This window comes from Mya arenaria, chromosome 8, assembly GCF_026914265.1.
Source record: "Mya arenaria isolate MELC-2E11 chromosome 8, ASM2691426v1".
Classification (NCBI taxonomy): Eukaryota; Metazoa; Mollusca; class Bivalvia; order Myida; family Myidae; genus Mya; species Mya arenaria.
The window spans coordinates 25130758-25154505 of record NC_069129.1 but is presented as its reverse complement, the minus strand read 5'-3'; the positions used below and the strand labels follow the sequence as shown (position 1 = coordinate 25154505).

Here is a 23748-nt window from a genome sequence, read left to right as displayed (position 1 = left end):
CCCTGAGCCAATAAACAAATACACAGGAAATTGGCCCCTACTGTGACAACAGTGCAATTAGTAGGAGATGCACAGCAGGGGATTGTCATGCCAAACATTCCTTAAACTAGGCCTTTAAGCAAGGCTTCTAACTTTAGCTTCAATAAGTGTCGAGTTATATCCTTTCCTGGTCTAAACCATCCCAGACGGGCGTTCGCACCGTTGCGCTAGCCTATTGCACAATTTATTACTAGTATTTTTCTGGAATGTTCTGGACCCAATATATTTAGCGTAGATACGAAAGACGTTAAAAGTTGGTACAAGTAGCTCCCTTGCCTGGCGCTCGGCATTTAAAGGGTATTGCTAGGAAATGTGGTGTACTCAGTACTGGTTCAACCCAGGAAAGTTGTATCCCGTGTATCGGTGCTTTACACCGAGCACGTTAAAGAACCAAGAGGTATCTTCGCAAAGAGCTAGGGAATCGCACCCAGATCTCTTGTATCTCACTATGTTTCTTCAAGTCTTCCAGTGTCTGGATTTGACTGCGAATTTCTGTCTATCTCATGACACTTATGACATTTAAACACAATTTAAGACGTGATGGCGTCACGGCGTGGTCAAGCCATAATGCAGTTGTATCCCGTGTATCGGTGCTTTACACCGTGCACGTTAAAGAACCAAGAGGTCTCTTGGCAAAGAGCTAGGGAATCGCATCCGGATCTCTTGTATCTCACTATGTTTCAAATGCTGATATATGCTCAAACATTGTCTTTAAAGTCTACAATGTTTAAATGCGTTACTAATGCAATTCAACAAAAGGTTGTATATAGTGTGATTGTTTGATTGACATTAGCACGTCGGTTCAAGAAATATCATTTGAGTCCCAATTAAAATGAACAATTTTAACGGTATTTTTTACTGAGAGGTCCAGTGATCGTGCGCCGATGATGATGATGATGATGATGATGATATAGTCGATGATATTACTACATTGCTCCTGAAATTTGGACTTCGGTTCCGGCCAGTCCAACCATTATTTTTGTCTAGCGATTGAGTTTTATTTTGTCCTACATTTCCCTAAAAAATCAATCGCTAAACTGTCCGAACCAAGTCCAACATTTAGGTAACTTTGTGCCTAGGTTTGAGCGATAGCTTGCGCCTGACACAAAGGTAAGTGAATTATAAAGCTGTCTTTCATAGATAGAAATGTTTATTATGTATTTAATGAATGGAATTAAAAAGTCTGAGTGGCAGGATGCACTCCTCCCGCTCACACCCCATGTTACATACGGAGACTGAGCTATTGGAAGATTTCCACATATCCATAGCTCGCTCTTGTGTGCGTTCGTACGGCGTTCAAAAATTAAATGCTTCAAGTACGCCCTGTTATAAATCTGTACTTATTTATTTATAAATGCATTTATTTGCTCACTAATATATGCAATACACTTATCGTCGTGTACTAGTATGTCAATACACAGATTATTGTTATTTTTTTGTTCGTTTTCTTTCTTTCTTTTTTTTTTTTTTTGGGGGGGGGGGTCACTTAAAGATGGATTAAACTAGGCCTTTAATATGCGCATATTGTCTCTGGCAACGTGTGCACTATACAGGCCAAGGCTCATTTCAATCACTTAAACGTTTTTCAGTTATGACCGCGTATCTGCACACATTCGGAACTCCTCGGTCATTTTTATCGAAAACGACCTCGGGTGTATTTGGACGGTTTACATACTCAAAAAGTGGTACGTTTAAGATCGCTGCAAGTAGATCGCTTAGTAATTTTATTTAGCAGTTAAACTTTATGACTTATCTCTAGGGAATCTTTATTATGTTTGCAATAATACAATTCACTGGTATTCAATTTAAACTTAGATCAATGAATACAACTCTAAAACACTAAATTTAAATAATGATATAATTCAAAAGTTTGCGAACTACTTCAACTGATGTACTGACATACATTGTTTTCGATAAAAATGGCCGAGGAGCTCCGAATGATTTGCCCAGCGTTTGCAATATACAACTTGTCTGCTAAATGCTAATCACATGCCAATCATCTTTACGCATGCAATAAATTTCTTGTTAGACATTTTCCATGCAAGGATAATACGTAATTGAATATTTCTGCTATATAAAACAATGGCAGATTCATTGTCAGATCATTTTATTGTCCTAATTATACAATCATAAACTGACAAACCTATTTTAAAGAAAGATCTATGGGAGTATGGTTTTCAATGACCTTGAAATCTGAAAGTAAAACATTTAAATGTGTACAGGCGTTCGAAAGACGATTAAATAATGCATATAATGTTGTGAAAAATATCTTCAAATTCTGTAGGTTATGCATCATGGAACATCGTGTTTTTGAATGTTTGTTTGGTGTTCCCCAGTATAAATTACGTTCTATATGCTACGTCGGAATGCAACATTTTGCTTATTTTAAAATGAAGACTTAAATCAAAGCTAACTTTTCTTTTACTACACCATTTTAAATGAAACAAAGGGCAGTCTAAAACGCTTAAAGAGCCCCGCATTTGCTTTATTATCGAAGTTTGATAAGATCATTAATTTCATCAAACACTTCGACAAACCTGTTTCCAAAATAATGTTTTGACAGTGCTCCGTCAGACGGCCGTACTGTGTGAAAAGGTTTGTCGAAGTGCTTTATGAAACTAAACTCTCAATCAAACTCTGGTAAAAAGACTGAAGGCATGGCTCCGTAAGCGGCGTAGACTGTGCTATGTTTCATTTAAAATGCTGAACGAATAGTAAAGTTATCTTTGTTTTTTTCCCAAATATTACCTTCCGACGCAGCATTTATGACGCAATTTATCACGTGGTATTCACACACTGTTCCCTGTGTATGGGTTGTACTTTAATCGGAACACCTCATCGACAACAACATCGGAGTATCGGCAATGCAGAACACTTTGAATAAGATATTCTTCAATTTTTAAATGATTTAGACGAAAAATATAGAAAATATGTAAGAAGTCCACGTAATTCTGAATCACCCCTCGTAAAAGAAATACGTACAATTAATACTAATTAAATTAATTAATTGTAATATCTTAACGCGTTAAAATGTTTAACTCAGTTCAAATTGATTCCTACTGAAAGGTAAATTGCATAAAGAATTAAGATTTTTTAGACTTAAGTCTTTATGCCTACTTGCTAAATTGAAATTACTGGTCGAGGTGCTCCGATTGGTTAGCTTTTTTTCGTTTTTTGTTTACATCATACGAAGTAAACTTACCGTAAAGAAAATCGAACAAGAACTGTCACAGTAATTGACGAATACCCCCGAAGTGCAATCCAGTGCAATGGATTATGCCATTAAATATACACCTACATTCTGGAAACGGAGTCATAAACTATATTAAAGCATGTGCTAGCCGCTTTAATTGATGGTTCACGTCCAAGTGTGGAAGAGTGATTCAGTAAGATGTAGAGACAATGGTCTTGCACCCGACACATCGTCCTTATGTACCAAACAAATATGCAAAGTAATCTTAAAATATATGCGTGAAAGACAAAGGTACTGCCCGGACAGACCAGCTATATTCTATGTATGTGTATATAATATATATGAAGCATTCCATAATGATTAAACTCTAAGTGAGTCCTTGAACTTTTTGGTCTTGCAAGCGACACGTTATGTACCATATAAATGTGCCAAGTAATTTTAAAATCCTTCCATGCGTGACTTAGTTATTGCCCACACACGAGCAACAATACTTTACTGTCTACTAGGCAGAATTCAAACATGATTAAACTTTAAGTGAGTCCTTGAACTTTTTGGTAGGGTCTTGCACGCGCCACATTTTCATTACCAGATAAATTTGCTAAGTAATTTTAAAATCCCGCCATGCATGACAAAGTCTCTCATCAAGCTCTTAGTGTGACCTTGAACTTTGAGGAAGGGTCATGAGTCTTGCCATAGGTCCGTGGTCTTGCACTCGACATATCGCCGTTATATACCGAACACATGGGTAAATTTATTTTAAAATCCCACTGTGCCAAACAAAGTTGGATACGACGAACTACATTGTATATGCATATATGCAGCATTCCATGACGATAAACCAGTGGCCATGACCTTTGTGGTAGGGACGTGGGTCTTGCATACGACACACCTTCTTTATTTTTTAAACACATGTGCATAGTAATCTTAAAATCCTTCCCTGGATGACAGAACTGAAAGTTACAGAACTGACATGGAAAAATTAAATGGGCCTAAAAACCTTGGTTTATTAACACAAATTTAGAAACACAAACTGTAGAAGACGTATCATATATTACTGTATACGTAAGATATTAACAATGTAGTTTCTCAATAGCATAAACGCAGTTAAGATACCTTAGTGATAGCCGTAAATAAATCAAGACTGCCATGGAGCGAACTTTGGTCAACGTTCACCAGTTTTTAACCCTTGGAACAAGAGACATAACCCAACAATTATTAAAGCCAGAGATAAAGGCTTTGCTATACATGCATGTGTAATGTGTTACATTTTGGCATATATGTGTGTCATTTTTATACCTATGGATAACGTTAAAAGTTTTGCATTACAGCACCTAAAACGCTGTCACTCAAACCTGGCTACAATTATCACAAAAATACCTATGTCAAATCTAAATCTCAACTCATTTTAACGCAAAACATCAAAGGTTTATAATTTAAAAATATCATATGTTATTTTCGCTTTTTAAAAGCAAAATCTCTCAAAGAATATGTTGATTAAAATCTTAGATGAAAATTCCAAAGAAAACATATTCTACAGCAAAAATATAACTGATGTGGTTATATCAATTACTCAAGTATATCTTTTGCTCTAGACTAGTTTCCTTTGAACATTGACAAAAGTCTCCAATCATCACATCTTATGAGAAAATACATGATTAAAAATAGCTAGAACATACATAAATTTTAATCATACTATGCATTTATGTGGAAAAATTAGTTAAGATTTGAATTAAGTATTTATGTGATATTTGGGCTGGGACTTTTTCCTTGAAAACAGACGAGCTAATAACACATATATGGAATAACTTTTTTATTTCTTAGATATTTCATACCAAAACAAATATTTTACTTCTTCAACTACATCTTTCAAAATCAGAAACTTGCATATCAACCAAATTATTCATGAGTGCAAATGATCTGTTTCTATATATATAATGACTCTTAAAATGCTTGCTGTGCACTAAGACAAAGCATCCTCTCAAATGAACTATAAATCCATTCACCTTTAAACAATTGCATTAAATTTCTCCTTTAAAGTTGACAACTTTTATAAATGTAGTTGAACACATAGCATAAATTCCATCGCCAAACTACAAATCTCCCATTAAAATCATTTTCTCGCAAGCAAACTATATGAATGAAGACACTCTTCAATTAATTCTTTCATCTAATCAAAGCGCGTTCACATCAGTTTTCTTTCTCCTCAGTGAACTGTATAGTAGTATCACCAAAATTAAACAGCTCGTCATCATAGATGTTTTCGGGAATATCCTCCTTTATATCGTCCTTATAGAATGTTGGCATGACAACGGGCCCGAGTCTCTCTTCCCGTGTTTCCTGGCGATGGCGAAGTCCGGTGTCGTAGATTCGCATATAACCATGGTGAGGTCCAGGACAACCCGTGCCCAGGTACAGAATGTTCAGCTTTGTATTGATACGCCAAATCTGAAAACGAGATATATATTGAAAGGGACATGTTTTGCCAATTTTTTTAATCTTTGGTACCAAAATTGGCGAAAAAAAATCACTGAAGTATAAAAATATCAACCTGGTTTTAAATAGTGAAAACACACACCGGTACAGTCAAGAAAATATAAGAAAAACAACTGACTCTCCCACAGGGAATCATACTAAGCTGACAGAAACCTAAACTTTATTGAAAACATTGCTAGCATCCGGTGTTAATCAACTAATCACACAACAGCCTTTTGTTGAATGGTGTTTAGTAATGCATTTCAAAATTGTGGACTTCAAAGACAAAATTTGAGCATATATCAACATCATCAACAACAATTATCCTCCATGTTAATCTACACTACCTTAATCCCCTTGGTGATTCTCCACCGGTTCCCCATCAGCCCCGGCATCTTGGTTCCCTTCCACATACCGGTCTGCTTCTGTAAACAGGATAAAAGGAGATTACGTTTAAGGTTCGTGGTGTCATATGATTGAAGGCCAGATATAAAAACATCTAATTTTCATTCCCGCCTGTGAGTGCCACATAATGAATTGATTTCTTTACAAGCAAATGAAGCAATATCAAATACAATATCCAATAAACATTGCCTTTGAATTTACCAATAAAGTTATTAGTATTAAAATAGATATTACAACTACTCAGAAATACCACTTCCTGTTCGAAAGGGCAATTGAACAATATGTGCATTGATAAGCTGGCCGCATTGAGTCTTAAATTCCTGTGAAACTAGGATGCATTGTGTGAGGCTGGTCCGCCCTTTTAACCTCATATATTCATGATTCTTTAAACTTAGGGTCACCCTAGGATCATAATAACGATGTCATGAAAGTAAGAGTTACAGTCGACTACCCCTGCGGACATTGACCTGGGTTTCTGGTGGAAATTGGTTCCACCGTGTGAGGCTAAAACCCTTTTGAAACTCAATCTCTTCATGACTCCTTGAACTAAGTAAAAATCACAAGTCACCTACTCGGCTGACACTGACCCGTGTTCACAGTGAAATTTAGGATGCACTGCGTGAGGTTAGACCACCCTTGCAACTCAATCTCTTCATCACTCTTTGAGCTTAGGGCTACTCCAGGATCATATTAACAATGTCATGAGAGTAAAACTATAGTCACATACCCCTGCGGACATTGACCCGGGTTTCCGGTGGAACTTGGTTGCACCGTGTGAAGCGGGACCGCCCTTGTACCCCCATCTCTTTACGACTCCTTGGAAGCCTCGAGCCACACTGAAAATATATAAAAAATAGTCCTAAAGACCGTGTGAAAAATAAAATGTCAGCACCTCAAGCCATTGTCAATGTTTGTCTTTTATCTGTAAAGTAAGTAGCAATTTATAGGTGAAATTGAAGTGAAAATGTCGCTGTCAAAAGTTGTCAAGTGGTTTTGAAAATAGGCTGGCAATCCAGCAACACTGGTTCAATCCCTTGCAAAGATAGCTTATTTTTCACAGACTATAAATATACATAGTGCGTTTTGAGTAACAGCAAAATTCAAACTATTGATACAAGGGTTGCACATTTAATTGCAAGAAACTGGAATGACATAGAATTGAAGCAGGTGCCCGATGCTACTTTTTCCAGTTAATTATACTAAAAAATATATATCTTGATTGTGACCATAGCTCTCAGCTGAAATGAACAACTCTCAGGTCCTAAACCAGTACTGGTTCATTTGTGAGAGGCTAAGAGAGCATTCTTCTGGTTGAGATTGAACCCATGGCCTCTTGGAAGAGAGCCGGATGGCTAAGCCACAAGACCACTCTATAGAAGTCTAACCTGTGTATTTTTCCTTTTCAAACAATTACTACTAATTCTTTATGTAAAAAAAACATGTCATTTTTTTATATTTTATAGACAAAATTGTTTTCTTTTAAAGGGACTAGACACCAGATGATATAATATGCACGAAAGAATAAGAAATTGTCAAAAAACTACATAAAATTAATATCGTTGTTTACAACACATTAAATCTTACTTACTGATGTATCCCGTCGCTTACGACACATGAGTGCATCTTTTGCAATTTTTAGGCATTTTATCAATTGGAAATTTACTGTGGTTGTCTACCACTAAAATCCATTAAGTTAAAAAATAGCGTCGGTTTATTTATTTGAACTCATAATGGGACTTTCACATGCTTAATATACACATTTCATGGCTTCTTGGAAGAACAGACATTGCAAGGAAGGGGAATACTGCAGCTGCTAAACTATGTAGACACAGAGCACAACAGATCAACATCAGAGATGACATTGATGATTTAAACCTTTGAAAGAGGTTAAATCTGCTGAATATGACAGTGAGTGGCTAAAATGCTTATTGGCAGTTTTGTGTATGAATTAATCACATGACTCAGACTTCAAGGTGTTTGGAAAAAACATTCTGTGCTTTTTTAAACTTGAAAACCATTATTGGCTACATTTAACAGGGAAATTAAGCTGAGACAGCAACATGATTGTTGCATTTATTCTTTTAAACATGTCAAATGATGTATCAGCCTTATACTAGCTCATATTGACAGTGCTATGCTTGTGTTTAGGAAATACTGTATTTGCCGATTTTAGCACCATCTGGTGTGTAGTCCCTTTAATATCAAACTACAGTGTAAAACTGCATTCAAAACCATGTGTTTCAATAAAGAATGCTCAATGGTAAATCAAACACAAGACATACGTTTTCGCCGACACATCCACATAATCTCCAGGTTTGAAATGCATCACAGATAAAGGTGTACCTGAAACATTAACATGTGTAGCATTTAAACCGTAACAAATACAGGCTCTTACATGAGTTGCTATTGAAAACACAAAAGTTATGAAAGTTTAGGAAACTTCATTATGGGAGTCTTTGATATTTTTTACGGTAATCATAGACACATTGATTTTAAAAATTAAGATTTTTTCAGTTTCGACAGTTTGACGCTAAATTAGTAGGATGAAATAATGCAACGTCAAAATGAAAATATATAATGGTTGTAATACACTCAACACAAGGTACAATATATAATGAATTAAACAATACAGATACTAAAGCCTATTTGAGCATGTATGATGTATTGTAATCATTAGACCTTGATGCTCCAAGTAGGTGATGATCAAGTCAGAGACACCAACTGGACTTTTTTCAGTTACTCCAAGGTTGCTTTCAAGTAAAAATCTTTAATCATCTTAAATGGCTCTAATTAATGTCATTATGTAGGGTTTTGCATGATGAAACCAAAACAATAAAAACCATCAGTGTTACACAATATTTTTGTATGGACCAGCAGTGGGGTGGGGACAAGGGACCCACTAGAGCTAATATCTGCCTCCTCCCCCCATCCCCATCCCTAAATCCTCTGAACAAAATGAGGTTATCAATATAGACGCGCGCTTGTAATATAGACTTATTCTTTACCTGGTTGAACAGCTGCGTCTGGTGTGATCCAGAATCTGGACATGATCCTCTTAGGAGGAACACCGGCCTCTAGGAACAGGTTTGTGTACGCTTTTGTGAACTGTGAAAGAAAGGTTAACAAATGCTAGGACATGACCTTCTATCCTTGTGTGTTGATTGGACTCTTGCCTCCTCATACAGGTTTGTATATGGTTTCATAAATTGTGCTTTACAAAAAAAAAATGTATTGAGGATAAGGCTTGTGTACGCAGCTCTTAAAGATGCACTCTTACTCCCAAATAAGATTTACCACAATTAATAATATTGTTTTAATATTCCAAAAAGGATTAATAAATGTCGAGAACAATGGTTCTTATGAAGGATACCAAGTTTCATTTGAAAGAAATGTGCACAAAACACGGTATTTCTACCTTAGGAGACTATAGCAGATCACAGTAAATCTTTTAGCATTCACCAATCATTTAATATTTTAGCGCTTTCTGCTATTAAATTCACGGTTACAATCTTTTGATCAGTAATTATTTTTTCCATAAATGCATTATTTAGTAAGAAGTAAAAGGTTTATCAGTCAAAATTGATTTTCGATTTACATGTTTATGTATTGATTTTAAATAAGAGTGTCACTTTAAAACAAACTGTAGAACACAACCATGATGCACATGTCCACAAACGTTGAACAGAAAAAGTGTTACCACAATATTATGTACTCAAAATAAAGCTGAGAGAGGTGCAGAGCTTACACCATATCAGTCCTGCTGTTTTTTTGGAAAAGCAACAATCATTTAGGACAGAATTAGGGGGTTTGCTGTACATGTGCATATTGTATCTGGCAACATGTGAACCAAGTATCATTTAAATATCGTGAATTGTTTTGGATAAGTGATAATGTTAATGTTTTTGCACAACAGCAATGACGCAGAAACCATTGACAATTACAATGACACCCAAGATATGACAAGACATTGTACCTTGACCTTTTTTTCTCTTTAAATATACACCAGCTAAAGATTTAAAATTATCTTTGTCAAGGAATATGCACTTTCATATACAAACAAGATTGATTTAAGAAATTCCATAATTTAAGGATGATAACTCTCTAGTGAATTGAGCAATGTGGCTGGTAATTGAACTTGTCTGAGATATTATGCCCATACACATTTGACCGAATTTAGTAATGAATGAACAATTTGCATCTAAAGTTAATGATTGCCGCAGGAGTATTAAAATATTATTAAAGTATTAAATATGCCCCTTCTATAAACGGGCATTTAAAAATGAAATTCACTTACATTGAAGGGTGTACAGCTTAAGGCTCCCACGACAACAGAACCAAATCCTTTCCCTCGCCAGTGGGGGTTGAAACCAAGGGATTTCTCATATTGCTCCGGAGGTGTGTATCGTATCACATGGTTATCAACAACCTTAAATAAATGTTAACACAGAAGATATAGAAAGAGTTTACAGTGGTAGCATTAATGCTCAGGGGTTGTCATTTCTTCATAACAAGGGCTCTAAAACAAGCATTTGTCAGTTCAAACATATTTATTTGCAATTTTCAATTTATGCCAGGGGATTGGGCAATAAGTTATTAATGCTCTAACCATGAGAGGCAACAGCATTTGAAAAAAACCTTATCTGATCCAGCCAGTGTGACTGGTAACGTTTTTGCCAAATTTACTCCCGCCAAACAACAAGTGTTATACTGAGTTTCCCAGCTGGTAAGGCTGCGAGTCTTTTTTAATGTCTGATAAATGCACCACATATGTTACAAATGCCAAAAATCACTGATTTAATGAAGGTGGCAAAGACATGACTGAATCATCATTTTAACCAGACAATCTTATAATATGAATAATGAACATGTGTACCAAGTTTCAAATCTTCATTTACTCTTGCTAATGACAATACTTATATCAGTTAATCCTTACTTATTTGTAAAGATAACGATTTATTTCATATTCTGCTACTCAAAAATTAAGTTTTTTCTGTGAGGGATATAAAAAGAAAATTCTCAAAAAGAAACAGATTATTTTATAATTTATTTGTCACGTAATAGAAATCTTGCCACAGTTAACCTACAATGACCATTTTGATAAACTTCCAAGAAAATAATGCAAATTATTCATACTTGAACTAGCTGGCACAGTATCTTTGTTCCATCTCTCTTCCACTGTGGAATGACTCCAATTTTTATTCCTATCACCCCTGTCCGTCTCGTACTGAAAGAAGTGAAAGGACATCAAACTTGCATTTGAAGATTGTAACAGAAATATTCTATAATTATAATGGAAAACAATTACTGTTAAGAAAAAAATCAAGCCCTTCTCAATTTTTGACAAAAAAACAATACCATAGGTGCACAATATAGGTTGATGTAAAAATATATAATTTCAACTGTCTTTCACTAAGCTGACAATTTATGTTACTTTTATTGTAAAAGCTGCACTCTCACAGATATACCATTTATACAACTTTTTTATATTTTGTCTTGGAAAGACCAATTTTTTTGTGTAAATATCTGAAAAACAATGATAAAAGATTGCTGACAAATGATCAGATCGCAGATTTTCATATTTCCATTTGAAAATCAATGTTTTATGGCTTAAACTGTTACTAATGGTTTAAGAAAAATGCATAAAACATCAATTTTTTAACTTAAATATATAAATCTGCAATATAATGTTTTGTCAGCAGTCTTTTATTACTGGTTTCCATGGATTTTTGCTAAAATTGGCTTGTTCCAAGACAATAAATAAAAAAGTTGTCAAACCGTTCAATCTGTGAGAGTGCAGATTTAAGAACACTTTAGGCTTAATTCCGTTCAAACAACAAGTAAATAAATAAAAATGTACTACCGGGTATAAATGGTAAAACAAAGGGGCTAAACTCAACAATTACTAAAGCAAGAGTTGTTGGCCTTGCTGTGCATGTACATATTGTCCCAGGCAACATGTACATATTGTCCCAGGCAACATGTGTACCAAGTTTCCTTTGATTATATTGCTTTGAATGTTTTGATTTTTTTTTTAGCTATTGCCATGGTTAAAGCTTGTGCAAGATAATAACAAAACCTAGTAATTGTAATATGGTGAACTAACTTTGGTGTGAACGAATTTCTCTCCCATGGTTCATCTCTGAGCGGACTCGGAGTTGTGTTTTTGTACTTAAACAATGCCGCCTGCCTCAGAAACGCCTTGCTTTCCGGGGTTAAGTCATGCTCTAGTGGACTCGTTTTCTTCTTCACAAGCCAGGGGGCTTTGTTGTGACGTGGGGGTGTACGACTGTGCCCATGACGAACTTGTGCAAAACAAACTGAGGGTCTGAAATACATTTAACAAAATTAAAACAAGACTGTTGAAAGATAACTAAAAAAATAACTTCATTGAGATCAATTTTCAGTACCAGTAATACAGTAATTTGGTAAATCCCATTAGCTGTCTTCTGATTGCTATTATAACAGCTATTTTAATGTGATTTTATATTTTTCCGAAAATATTTCTTATTTGGAAGACAAGGACAAGGGGCAATGATATTTTGGTTCCAATAATTACTGTATAACTGAAGTGAAGTAAGATCATTACCTTAGTAATAAGTCAAACACATTGTGTAAAATCTGAATAATAAAGAGGTGAGCGTGACTTGGATTTATTGGACCAAATTGTGATGTCTTGACATATAACAGCACTTAATAACCACAAGGCTTTTTCTGCCAATTTTGGGAAAAAGACCCTAGATATTTTGTGAAAAATTTGCGTCACGAAATATGCCTAAATTTGGAAATTTTACAATTATAGAACAAGCTTTTTAGTCACCTGCATATAAGGAAATTATTAAATATTAGTTCATTTCCCTTTCAAAAGACCTAAAATACCTGAAATATCAATCCTTGGGGTGTAAATATCTATTGCAATAAATCTGTTATTAAAATCATGACAGATAATATTTCATATTGATCTCTGAATGTGATGGAAATCAATGATCTCTGAATGCAATTACTCCCATCACAGAATTTATTAGGATGTTAAATGAACCAGCACAGGTAAAAAGATTTGCATAAAAAAATCATAATTTTGGTACTATAGAAAAAAGCCCTGAACCATAAAGACAATAATGCATGGTACTTCTTTGAAATTATATGATTTCTTTGACTGTAAATGTAGGTTATAATCTAATCATCATAAGTGTCATTAAAAACATTATGTAATATTGCATAACAATGTCTGGCACCAGTGGCTGCTTAGGCCTAAATAAATAAAATGTGTGGTTCGGGTAACATGGTCCCAAAGAAAAGGTAGGGTAGGTCGGGAATTTTTTATTTTTTTTTAGTTTGGTACAGGTTTGTTTGCTTTTGTTTGGTCCTTTTTCAACATAATTTCAGTTATATAAGGACATTGCTGAGCATCGCTGCAGTTAGGTGGTGTGTCATTGCTAGTTTTGTTGTCATTCGTCACACACCTTCCGAAAGCAAAACATATTGATAATTAAATGTGACAATACTGACCTGCTTCAGCATCTCAAAAACATTTCTCTGCCATTATCCAAGAAGTAAAGTTAGGAATAATTTATAAACTGTACAAATGGCAACAGACCCAGGTTTCAGTCCCAGTTTAAAAGAAAGTCACAATTTGTCAGGCACCAGCCCATGTCAGAACTCCCAGTATTTTATATTTCCTATCTATACTAGTAATATGTTTGCCCTGCTGCTATTTTATTTAAACTGTTTTTTATGATTGCATCTGACAACATGACAAGAGAAAAGGGTCATGCCTTGTCCTGCAGTGGTGGGTGGGTTATATCAAAATTAGACCGGCATTCAATCTTATGTGTGGGAAAACTTATACTATTATCTAAGAGACATTTTGTTCCATTGTATATACGTTACTCTGAAGAGCGAAAAGTCGGAGAATTTCTTGATAAATTGTTCGACTGGAATATCATACAGCTGTTCTTTATACAAACGGGTCCATGGCCCCTTGTCGGATGTTGACATGTCAATCTCGGATACAGATCCCGGCTCGAACAAAAAAATGATCTCTACATCTTCGAAACTCATCTTGGGTGTTATGAGCTTAAACTCCCGGCCCCAATTTCTCGAAACTTCTTAAGTCTCCTATAACAGGATTAAGCTTATCTCGGTATTTTTGTTGTTCTATAAAATGTGTGATATTAAGTTCTTCAATTATTTTTAGAAATTATGTAGTAATAACCTGTATAATTATCAGAATAAACCAATTGTTATTTATCTAAATCCATTTGCAGTATGTATTTTGGCTAACTGAAATAAGCGACTTAAGCCTGTTTAGCTTAAGAAGTTTTGAGAAATTGGGGCCCAACGTTCTGGAGTGGTTTTTTTTCGCAAGTCGCACCAAAAAAAACACAGTAGGGTCGGCGATATTTTCCAGGTAGGGTCGGGTGACCCGAACCACACAATTTATTTTTTTAGGCCTTATCAGCACAGACACCACAAGAATGCAAAAACTCAATAAATGTGTCTATTAATCATTGGCATTTATTGGGTTCTAGCACCAAAGGAATCAGATATATAAATTTACCATTACTGCTTGCTGCAACAGAAACTGGTGTTGATAAAATAAGAAACATTAAAGACCTGACCTGGGATTGAGCCACACAAATTGACAGTATTGGTAAGAGCCTCTTTTTGTTTTGTTTGGCTTATATTCTGCTATTTAAGATTTTATATTCTTAAACAAATTTAAAATTTCAAGTCAACTATAAAAACATAGCTTTGTCAAGGTTTACTGATAATAAAATAGTTTTTGGCATGCTCTGGCTGCATTATGCATAAATTTAACATGTGGATATATATTAAAATATTTGGTAACTGTCTGACATGAGATCCGTTCAAATTAATGAATTTCAGACTAGCAAGTTTATAAACTGCCAAGGAAATACATGTTATACATGTAAACTGAGCCTAAAAAAAGGGAAAATATACCATGTAGGTCTTTTATTGATATACTATTCCTTTAACCAACATGTTAAAATTGTGATGGGTATTATCTTAAGACAATATTTTTATATAAACAATACTGATTTCTTTAAGATGCACTTTAACTCCCAAATAGATTTACCACAATTAATACAATTGTTTTAAAATTCCAAAAAGGATGAATAAATGTCGAAAACAATGGTTCTTATGAAGAATACCAAGTTAAATTGAAGGAAATGTGGATAAAACAAGGTATTTCTACCTTATGTGACTATAGTAGACCACAGAAAATCTTTTAGCATTCACCAATCATTTATATTTTTGTGTTTTCAGCTATTAAATACACTTACAATATTGTTATCAGTAATTCATATTTTCCATAAATACATTATTTAGTAAGAAGTTAAAAAAAGTCTATCAGTCAAAATTGAGGTTTATTATATGTGTATGTATCCATTTTAAATAAGAGTGTCAACTGTCTGACACAATAGCTTAAGCAGTCCTGTGACAAATCAGTTGCAGCGAACCTTTTTGCAATCAGTAAATTATGTCTGGCTTCAAAACATGTGCAATGCTTGCATGCCCCTGCCAACTACAAATAACCTGAAATTTGGCTATCAAGAAATTGTACATAAAGGACACTAAAATCGACTTAAGTTATCTGATTACATTAGTAGGTGACTTTTCAATGACTGCATGGTGACCTTATATCATTTTGGTATCATTTGATGTGTACATAAAAAAAATATGTAAACACTTTACCAAAACAATTATACAAAAAGCTTTTATGGCCTTGAAAGATTATTTTACTTCCAATTATATTTCAACTGACAAAGAACAAAAAACTTAAAATTATGTGGGGTTACAAGGCAGTTAAACTCTGCATAATGGCCAATGGTGCGTATTTTGAAAAATGTTCAGAGTAAGCATTCTTTTTTTAATACCCACATTTTATAAGTGATTTCCCATTTAAGAAATGATTGGATAAAATTACTCAAAGAAGATTAATTTCAATTTGTTTTGATTATTTTGCTGTTATGCAAAGTGACTTTATTCATGTTAATAAACCATCCAAACTCATATTTCAAAAAATCAACAACAAAAACAAAAAATCAACAAAATAATATATTATAATTATAATTTTGCTTTACTATGTCCGATTTGTTTGTCCGAAATATAATCTACTTTGCAAAAATTAAAACCATTTGGAAAAAGTGCAAGCGGTATTACAAACAATTTCAATCACAATCATGAAATAAAAGTTTTATATATCGTTACCGTGGTAGTCTAAGCGTTATATTTGCAGTAAAACATTGATTTTGAGAAAATATTTGAAGGACATGTTTTGCCAGTGACATTTTCGTAGCAATCAACAGTTTCTTGCTCGGAGCACACATTATAGACACTAGCTTTTAACGTTACTCTTCATTTGGGAGATACGGCTCATATATTTGACAGACAAGTAAGTAAAAAATGGATCGATTTAATTATTAATTTGCAACGATTTGAATTAGACAGTGTCATTTCCTAATTATGAAATACATACTGTACTAAATGCATTTTTCTTTAAGGTTAAACAGATCTTTGTAGTTGACATGCTCTTTTGACTAAATTGATTAATAAATTTAATAAATGGTACGTGACTATTCATCTGTTTACTACTACCAGCTCGATATGCAAATGCACATACTATCTAAAATAGCGGAGGTCGCTCAGAGTTCATTAAACTTCAAGTAAGGTAAAATAAAAAAAAATATGTGATGTCTCTTTCAGGTATGATTTTGTCTATCTAAACTTCCATTTATATATTTGACATAAGAGATTAATTATTGAGTTTAACACTGAATCCATTTCTTATATATGCATATATTTATATATGGCTGATCGATAAGAACCTTGTTAAAGGTTGACAGCAACATCATTTATAACTTTTAAACATGAAATATAAAATGATGTGCTCACATATTTATAATTCAAATATTAATTGAGTACAGCTGAAATAGTTTTCTCAAATCTGGTTAGTAATACAGCAGATCACAAATGTATCCATTTAACTTCCAGAGCAGTAACTACTTGAATGTTATCAATGATGAAGTAATGCACCAGTCAATTGTAACCAAGGTCCCCCCGGTCAGGGGGTTTACTGGGGATAGCAAGGGAAAAGGGCCCATGTTTTTACTTTCCAGGTGTCTCCACAGTGCCAAGAGAATGCGGTGGTTTTGTTTTTGCACAGAATATAGTGGGGAATGGGCCTTACCTAAGATGTCCCGGGGTAGCAGGGGCATTTGGCGGGGATTTTACCAGCAATTTGTCCCCGCAGGACAGGGATTTTACTCGGGACTGGCTCGACCGAAAGTCGAAGTCCCCGCTATTCCCCAGAGCTAGGGGGGCCGTGGTTACAATTGACTGGTGCAGCTAACACCAGCATTAAATGGGCTGCTTTAACAGTTTAAATGATTGTAAAAGAAAAACCCTGCCAGCTCTTGAGCGGTAAATAGTGATCAGTCAAATCCCTAAGCCTGGTTGTCATGGAAGCCTTCCAGAAATATTGCATGGCACAAATGATATATCACCCAAGTGTTTGTAACATAAAACTGTTTTCATACAATTTTTGTTCTTGATGCCATACATTTCTGCTTCAGAATTCTAAATGACCATGTCAGAATGTCAAAAGTTCCGTTTTGCGATTGACAGAGGAGGCACGTTCACTGACATCTGGGCACAGTGTCCATCTGGCGGAGTAAAGGTGCTGAAACTGTTGTCTGAGGACCCGCAAAACTATTCTGATGCCCCCAGGGAAGGCATTAGAAGAATTTTAGAGCAGGTAGGTTATAAGGAACAGAGTGAGATGGGTATAATTTTTGGACATTGTTCAAGTCGTTATTAGGCTGTAATCCCAATGCCAAAAAGTATGTTTTCTGTGTTGAATAAGAATTTGCTATCAGAAATTCTAAAAAAAATACAAATTCTGTTTAAAAAACTGGAGTTTATTGTTGTTTAAGTTATAAAAGACCACCAATAAATGGTTAAAAAGAGTATTTGAATATACAATGTATTCAACTCACCTAAATATTCATAACACATTCTGAATGGTGTGAAAAAGCTATGCAAGAATTCCCAATTTCATGTGTACAATTAAGGGTATAGGTAAATTCCAAAAATACTATAAAATAAGTCTGATTGATGTAGTCATCCATTTTTGGCCCCACCAAGGAGGTGGAAGGCATTTAGGAGACTTAAAGGGCCACCATGCAGATGTACTCATGAGATGCAAACAAGTTTCATTTTTATTTTATTGCATTATATTTTACTTCTTTTGACTTTAGTGATCAAAACAAAAAGAGTATGATTTTATTGTGTGAAGTTAAAAAGCACGTTCTCAAAATATGGCGACATGGCCACAAACTACCCTGTCCCAGTTTAAAAAGCACCAAAATATCACTTATTAATAGCTTCAGCTTTAAAGCTGCTCTTTCACAGATTGACCGTTTTGACAACTTTTTGATCTTTTGTTTTGGAATGAACCAGTTTTTGCGTAACCAGTTAAATAAGATTGCTGACAAAAGATCAGATTGCAGTTTTTTTATATTTATGTTTGAAAATCATTGTTATATGGCTAAAAGCAATACTAACACTCTAAGAATTTATTTTTTTGGCATTTTTTTTTTTTTTTTGAAGTATTTGTTATCTTGTAACTGAAATAAATTAAGTCAAAAATAGCAGATTTTGAGACAATTTTGATTATGGTATGTCTATAAACTAGATCAGGTTTTTCACCCCCTATTCCTACAGTGCCAGGAACATCCCTCTGAGGTACCCGGGCTTATTTAAATGTGTTTTGTTGCATTTGTTAATCCTTTATAAGTATAAGATTAAAGTTTGATTAACAATAGTATCATGTTCTTTATTATGTTCTAATTTCTGTTTCTATTTCATGCTCTTCATCTGTCAACTATAGATTTATGTTCTTATTGTTTGCATATTGCAGTTCAACTGAGAATGCCTTTTTTGTAGGCTGTCCTTATCATCAATGAAGGAAAGTTCATGTAAAGTTGCCATTACTAGCAGATTAAAGGGAGGGAAGGGGTATCATGACCTTATGGCACACCCAGGCACAATCCTTCCTTTAAACAGAACAGATTATCTACAGGTTATCATCATCATCATCATAATCATAATCATCATCATCATCATCATCATCATCGTCGTCGTCGTCGTCATCATCATCATCATCATCATCATCATCATCATCATCATCATCATCATCATCATCATCATCATCATCATCATCATCATCATTTTCATCGTCGTCGTCATTGTCATCGTTGTCGTCGTTGTCATAATCATCATCATCATCATCATGAAATGATTTCTCTAATCTGCATGAAATCATTTTAGCGTAATTTTTACACAATTTTACCCCTCTCACATCAAACTTGAAGATGAATTTTTCATTTTTTCAGTTAGGGTATTTTTCAATTTGCCCACAAACATCAAATAATTTACAATTAATAAAAATATGATTGGGCCTAATTTAGCACAGAATTGGGGAGGGTTGAGAAATCAAAATCATTCTCTGGACTTATACTCAATATGTATCATATGATAACGTTTTACAGGAGCTTGGCCACCCAGTCCAGGCTGATAAGCCGATTGATGTGTCGCAAATAGAATGGATCCGCATGGGAACCACTGTGGCAACCAATGCCCTTCTTGAGAGAAAGGGAACCAAAATGGCGCTTCTCATTACTGAAGGGTTTAAGGATCTATTGCATATCGGGAACCAAGCGAGGCCAAGCATATTTGACTTGGTTAGTGTATGATTTAAGGATTAATTGTCATTAAGATCTGTCCCCAATTTTTCGAAACATCAAAAGCTTAATGCACCAGTCCATTGTAACCTCGTCCCCAAGGTCCAGGGATAGCCGGGGAAATGGGGGCCTGGTCAAAGTTACTGGAACAAGCTCACTAATAACAGGATTGAGATGAGCTCACTATTTTTGCTTTAATTTAGAACCACAATAATGTGACCTGACTTTACCATGATTTCAAACCATACTAATATTTAGCATACCGGGGTAATGTCCACACATTTCAAGGAAAGGTATGAAAGTGGTTTGAGGTTTTGATATGAGTTGAATTTTGAAATCAATTCTGTGTTTTAATTGCATGCATGAACTTAACACCAATTAATTCTTTTTAACAGACTTACTGTAACTAGTTTCTATTAAGAATGACCTTATGATTTAAAGCGTGGGTGAGAATATAAAAGTTTCATGATTTAATTCAGCCTAAGAGTATTAAAATTGGAGGCACTTGAAGTCATGTTTGTAAATTAAATTTTGTTTTCAACAGGAGATCAGCACACCGTCACAGTTGTACGAGCGAGTGGTAGAAGTACGTGAAAGACTTGTTCTCCACCAGGACCGATGTCAGATACAAAAACAAGTGCCTATTGTGCAGGGAAAAACCAAAGAACAGGTAGCCTAAAACTGTTACTCCTGACTAAATACCGTGCCTGAGTGTTTCATACCTCCTGCCTTCCTTAAATCTGCTTGTCATGGAAACTAGACATTAATGTTCCTGGATTAACAAACAAAGTCATATCCATTCGCAAGAGTGTTTAGTATTTTTATTGATTAGGTTTAAAATTAAAGCACATATTCAGTATGGCCTTTTTTAAAGTATTTATTATTTTCCCCATCTAAGATGAGGGGTGAATTGCCCTGCACTTGTTAGCCGGTCGGTTTGTTGGTCTGTCAATTGATCTGTCGATAGGTCGATAGACAAAAGCTTGTTTGAGTGATAACTAAAAATTGCCTGGATCTATGGTTCTCAACTTGTCTTGGTGGTTGGGTGGACGAGTAGAAGACCCCTTGATTTTGAGGTCATCTGGTCAAAGGTCAAGGTCACAGTGACCTTGAACGGGTAAAGCTTGTTGGATTGATGACTCGACAATCAGCTTGGTTCCTAAAACTTGACTTGAAGTTCAGGCATGACCAGTAGTTGACCCCTATTGATTTTGAGGTCATCAGGTCAAAGGTCATGGTCACAGTGACCATGAATGGGAAAAGCTTTTGCAAAGGATAATTTGACAATGCCTGCATCCATGGCCCTCAAACTTGACATGAAGGTTGTGGGTGTGAGCAGTAGATGATCCCTATTTTTTATGTCTTAAGGTCGAAGTTCAAGGTAACAGTGATCTTGGATGTGAAATGGTTGCTTGAGTGATAGCTAGACACTGCATAAACCCATGGTCATCAAACATGACATGGAGGTCAGATGTAAACACTATTTGATCCTTTTTGATAAGGGGTCATTAGGTCAAAAAGTTCATAATGACCTTGATGACCACTATTGATTTTGAGGACATCAGGTTAAATCAGCTGGCATTTCAGTTCATGCATAATTTCATAATTTATTAAATTGTCCAAATACTCCTGTCTACATGGTGCTCAGGGGGTCATAATGTTTGACAAACATCTCATGTTCCATTTTAGTTTGCAATTCAAAAATAAATATCATTTATTTTAGCCTTGGTGGTCGGCATTAATTAGTGTTAACCAGTACATAATACTGAACATTAGACCACAGTGAAGCTTGGTTATGAGAATGACGAATGCCGTTGTTCAGGCGGGAGGGTGGGGCGGGCACTCAGCAGGGCGGCCGGGCGGCGTCAAACTCACCTATGAAACTGAATAATTTCAGGAAGGGTTGATATATCTTGACCAAACTTGGTCTATAGGAAAAAGTTTATGGATGCTTTTCACGGCAATGTGTTTGGGATCCCTAGGGTCAAGGTCAAGGTCACTGTTACTAAAAATAGAAAAACAGTTGAAACTGAATAACTTTAGTTAGGGTTGACATATCTTGACCAAACTTGGTCTATAGGAAGAGTTAATGGAGACCTGTCATTGGATAGTGTTTGGGGTCCATACATGTAGTTTGTCTTACATTTAGTATTGTATACATGTGTAAAACAAACACAAAGAAATATCAAACGATCAATTGTTTTTTAATAATCAGTCAGTAACAAGTACAACAGGCAGTTGAATATTCTACATGTTTTATAAGAACATTTTCTTTCAGCAAACTGAGAAAACTAAATTCTTACATGGTAAGAAGTAAACGGTAGCATGTTTTAAAAACCATTTTTAAACGACAAACATTAGATGTTAGAACCAATCCTTTAGAAGTTGAATTACAAAGAAAATTTGTAATAAAGTAGTGACAAACTGTCTTGATAAGAATATGACTAGATACCTTTATATAGCAACACATTAACACTTTATCATTCACTAGTATTAACCAGAAAAGAAAATTATACTGTAGCGTTTATATCCCTTGTTTCTATAATTCTATTTTACAAATTTTACAATCGATTGTGGCCGTTGTAGGCCTTTCCGATCAATTGTCGATTATTATCAATTTATCGGCACATCACTACAACAGATGAAAACCTGCAGCCCACTGACACCAGGGTAACAAACTGCAAAATGAAGAAATAATCTTATAAATTCATTATAATTACTGCGTCAAAAATATATAAAATAGCAAAATATTTTTTTCTTCATAAAAATGGCCCTGGTACTAGATACCTATAATTATATTTCATTACTTTATCTTTTAAATATTTTGCAGTTTGTTACTAAGGTGCCAGTGGTGAAGCCAAGTTTTGTGAAGACGTACACATATTGTCCTGGTTTTTACACACTAACATAATTCTAAGCTCACAATGCTGTATATTTACATACATGTAAATTTTGTCACATAGCTTGAGGTTTGGACAGAAATCGATGAGGGCAAGTTACGTGACGACCTCCAAGTGCTCAGGAATGACGGGTTTACCAGTATCGCTGTGGTTCTCATGCACTCTTACACGTAGGTCATCTTGGTTCGACATTCTCTAGGTTCCGTTTCATATTGTCGTGTAAAACTGTTAAAATGAATTTAGTTAGCTTAATTGTGATAACAGTTGAAAGCAGATAAGAATCACTCTAGAGTTCGCTTTGTGAGTAGAAAGTACTGGGTCCTTTTTAAAGCTGCATTCTCACAGATTAAACGTTTTTACAACTTTTTTTATTTTTTGTCTTGAAACAAGCCAATTTTTGTGAAAATGCATGGAAAACAGTTATATAAGACTTCTGACAAAAACTTATATTGCAGATTTTTAGCTTGACTATTCGAATAATAAGGAGAGCTATACTACTCACCCAAGCATCAGTGTTGGGGTTGGCAAACACCTTGGTTAAGGTTTTGCATGCAAGCACACATAGGTTAATATCTCAGCAACTACTTGAGGTATTGCATTAAGACTTTATATAATGGTACTAAACCAGCCAATCTACTTAAATAACCTAGTAAGATAACTCTGGTTTGCATTAAATTCAAATAATGGCCCCTTTTTTATTCAACATAGAAATTCTGGTTAAGGTTTTGCATGTAACCACTTTTAAGTCAATAACTCAGCGAATACATCATGTATTGCATTGAAACTTTACACACAGGCTCCCAACCATTTAACTTTCTTTTTTAATCAACTAAGATAACTCTATCTTTCATATTATATCATTTTTGCGCCTTTATTATGCGACTTAGAAATTCTGGTTAAGGTGATGCATGTTAGCACACATAGGATAATATCTCAGCAACTACTTGATGTATTGCATTGAGACTTTATACAA

At 34.9% G+C, this 23748-nt stretch overlaps 2 protein-coding genes across 5 annotated transcripts in view; one reads left to right on the top strand and one right to left on the bottom strand.

Moving 5' to 3' along the window:
• Positions 1-5035: 5035 nt before the first annotated feature.
• Positions 5036-16432, bottom strand: LOC128243681 (39S ribosomal protein L3, mitochondrial-like). The gene is made up of 9 exons (XM_052961580.1): positions 16343-16432; positions 12213-12434; positions 11243-11333; positions 10404-10535; positions 9115-9214; positions 8392-8452; positions 6837-6945; positions 6052-6129; positions 5036-5677 (listed from the first exon to the last, which is right to left on the bottom strand). Exons 1-9 carry the CDS (start codon positions 16420-16422, stop codon positions 5420-5422), a joined length of 1131 nt encoding a protein of 376 aa, XP_052817540.1. The 5' UTR covers positions 16423-16432; the 3' UTR covers positions 5036-5419.
• A 46-nt stretch (positions 16433-16478) lies between these two features.
• Positions 16479-23748, top strand: part of LOC128243741 (5-oxoprolinase-like) — a 70223-nt gene continuing 62953 nt past the window's right edge. Inside the window, exons 1-5 of one of the 4 annotated variants that reach the window (XM_052961664.1) lie at positions 16479-16526; positions 17707-17888; positions 19684-19875; positions 20420-20545; positions 22839-22945. In XM_052961664.1, coding sequence (XP_052817624.1) covers positions 17715-17888; positions 19684-19875; positions 20420-20545; positions 22839-22945 — 599 coding nt within the window. In that variant the 5' untranslated portion in view covers positions 16479-16526; positions 17707-17714. The other 3 variants (XM_052961663.1, XM_052961666.1, XM_052961665.1) reach the window with 3 other exon arrangements.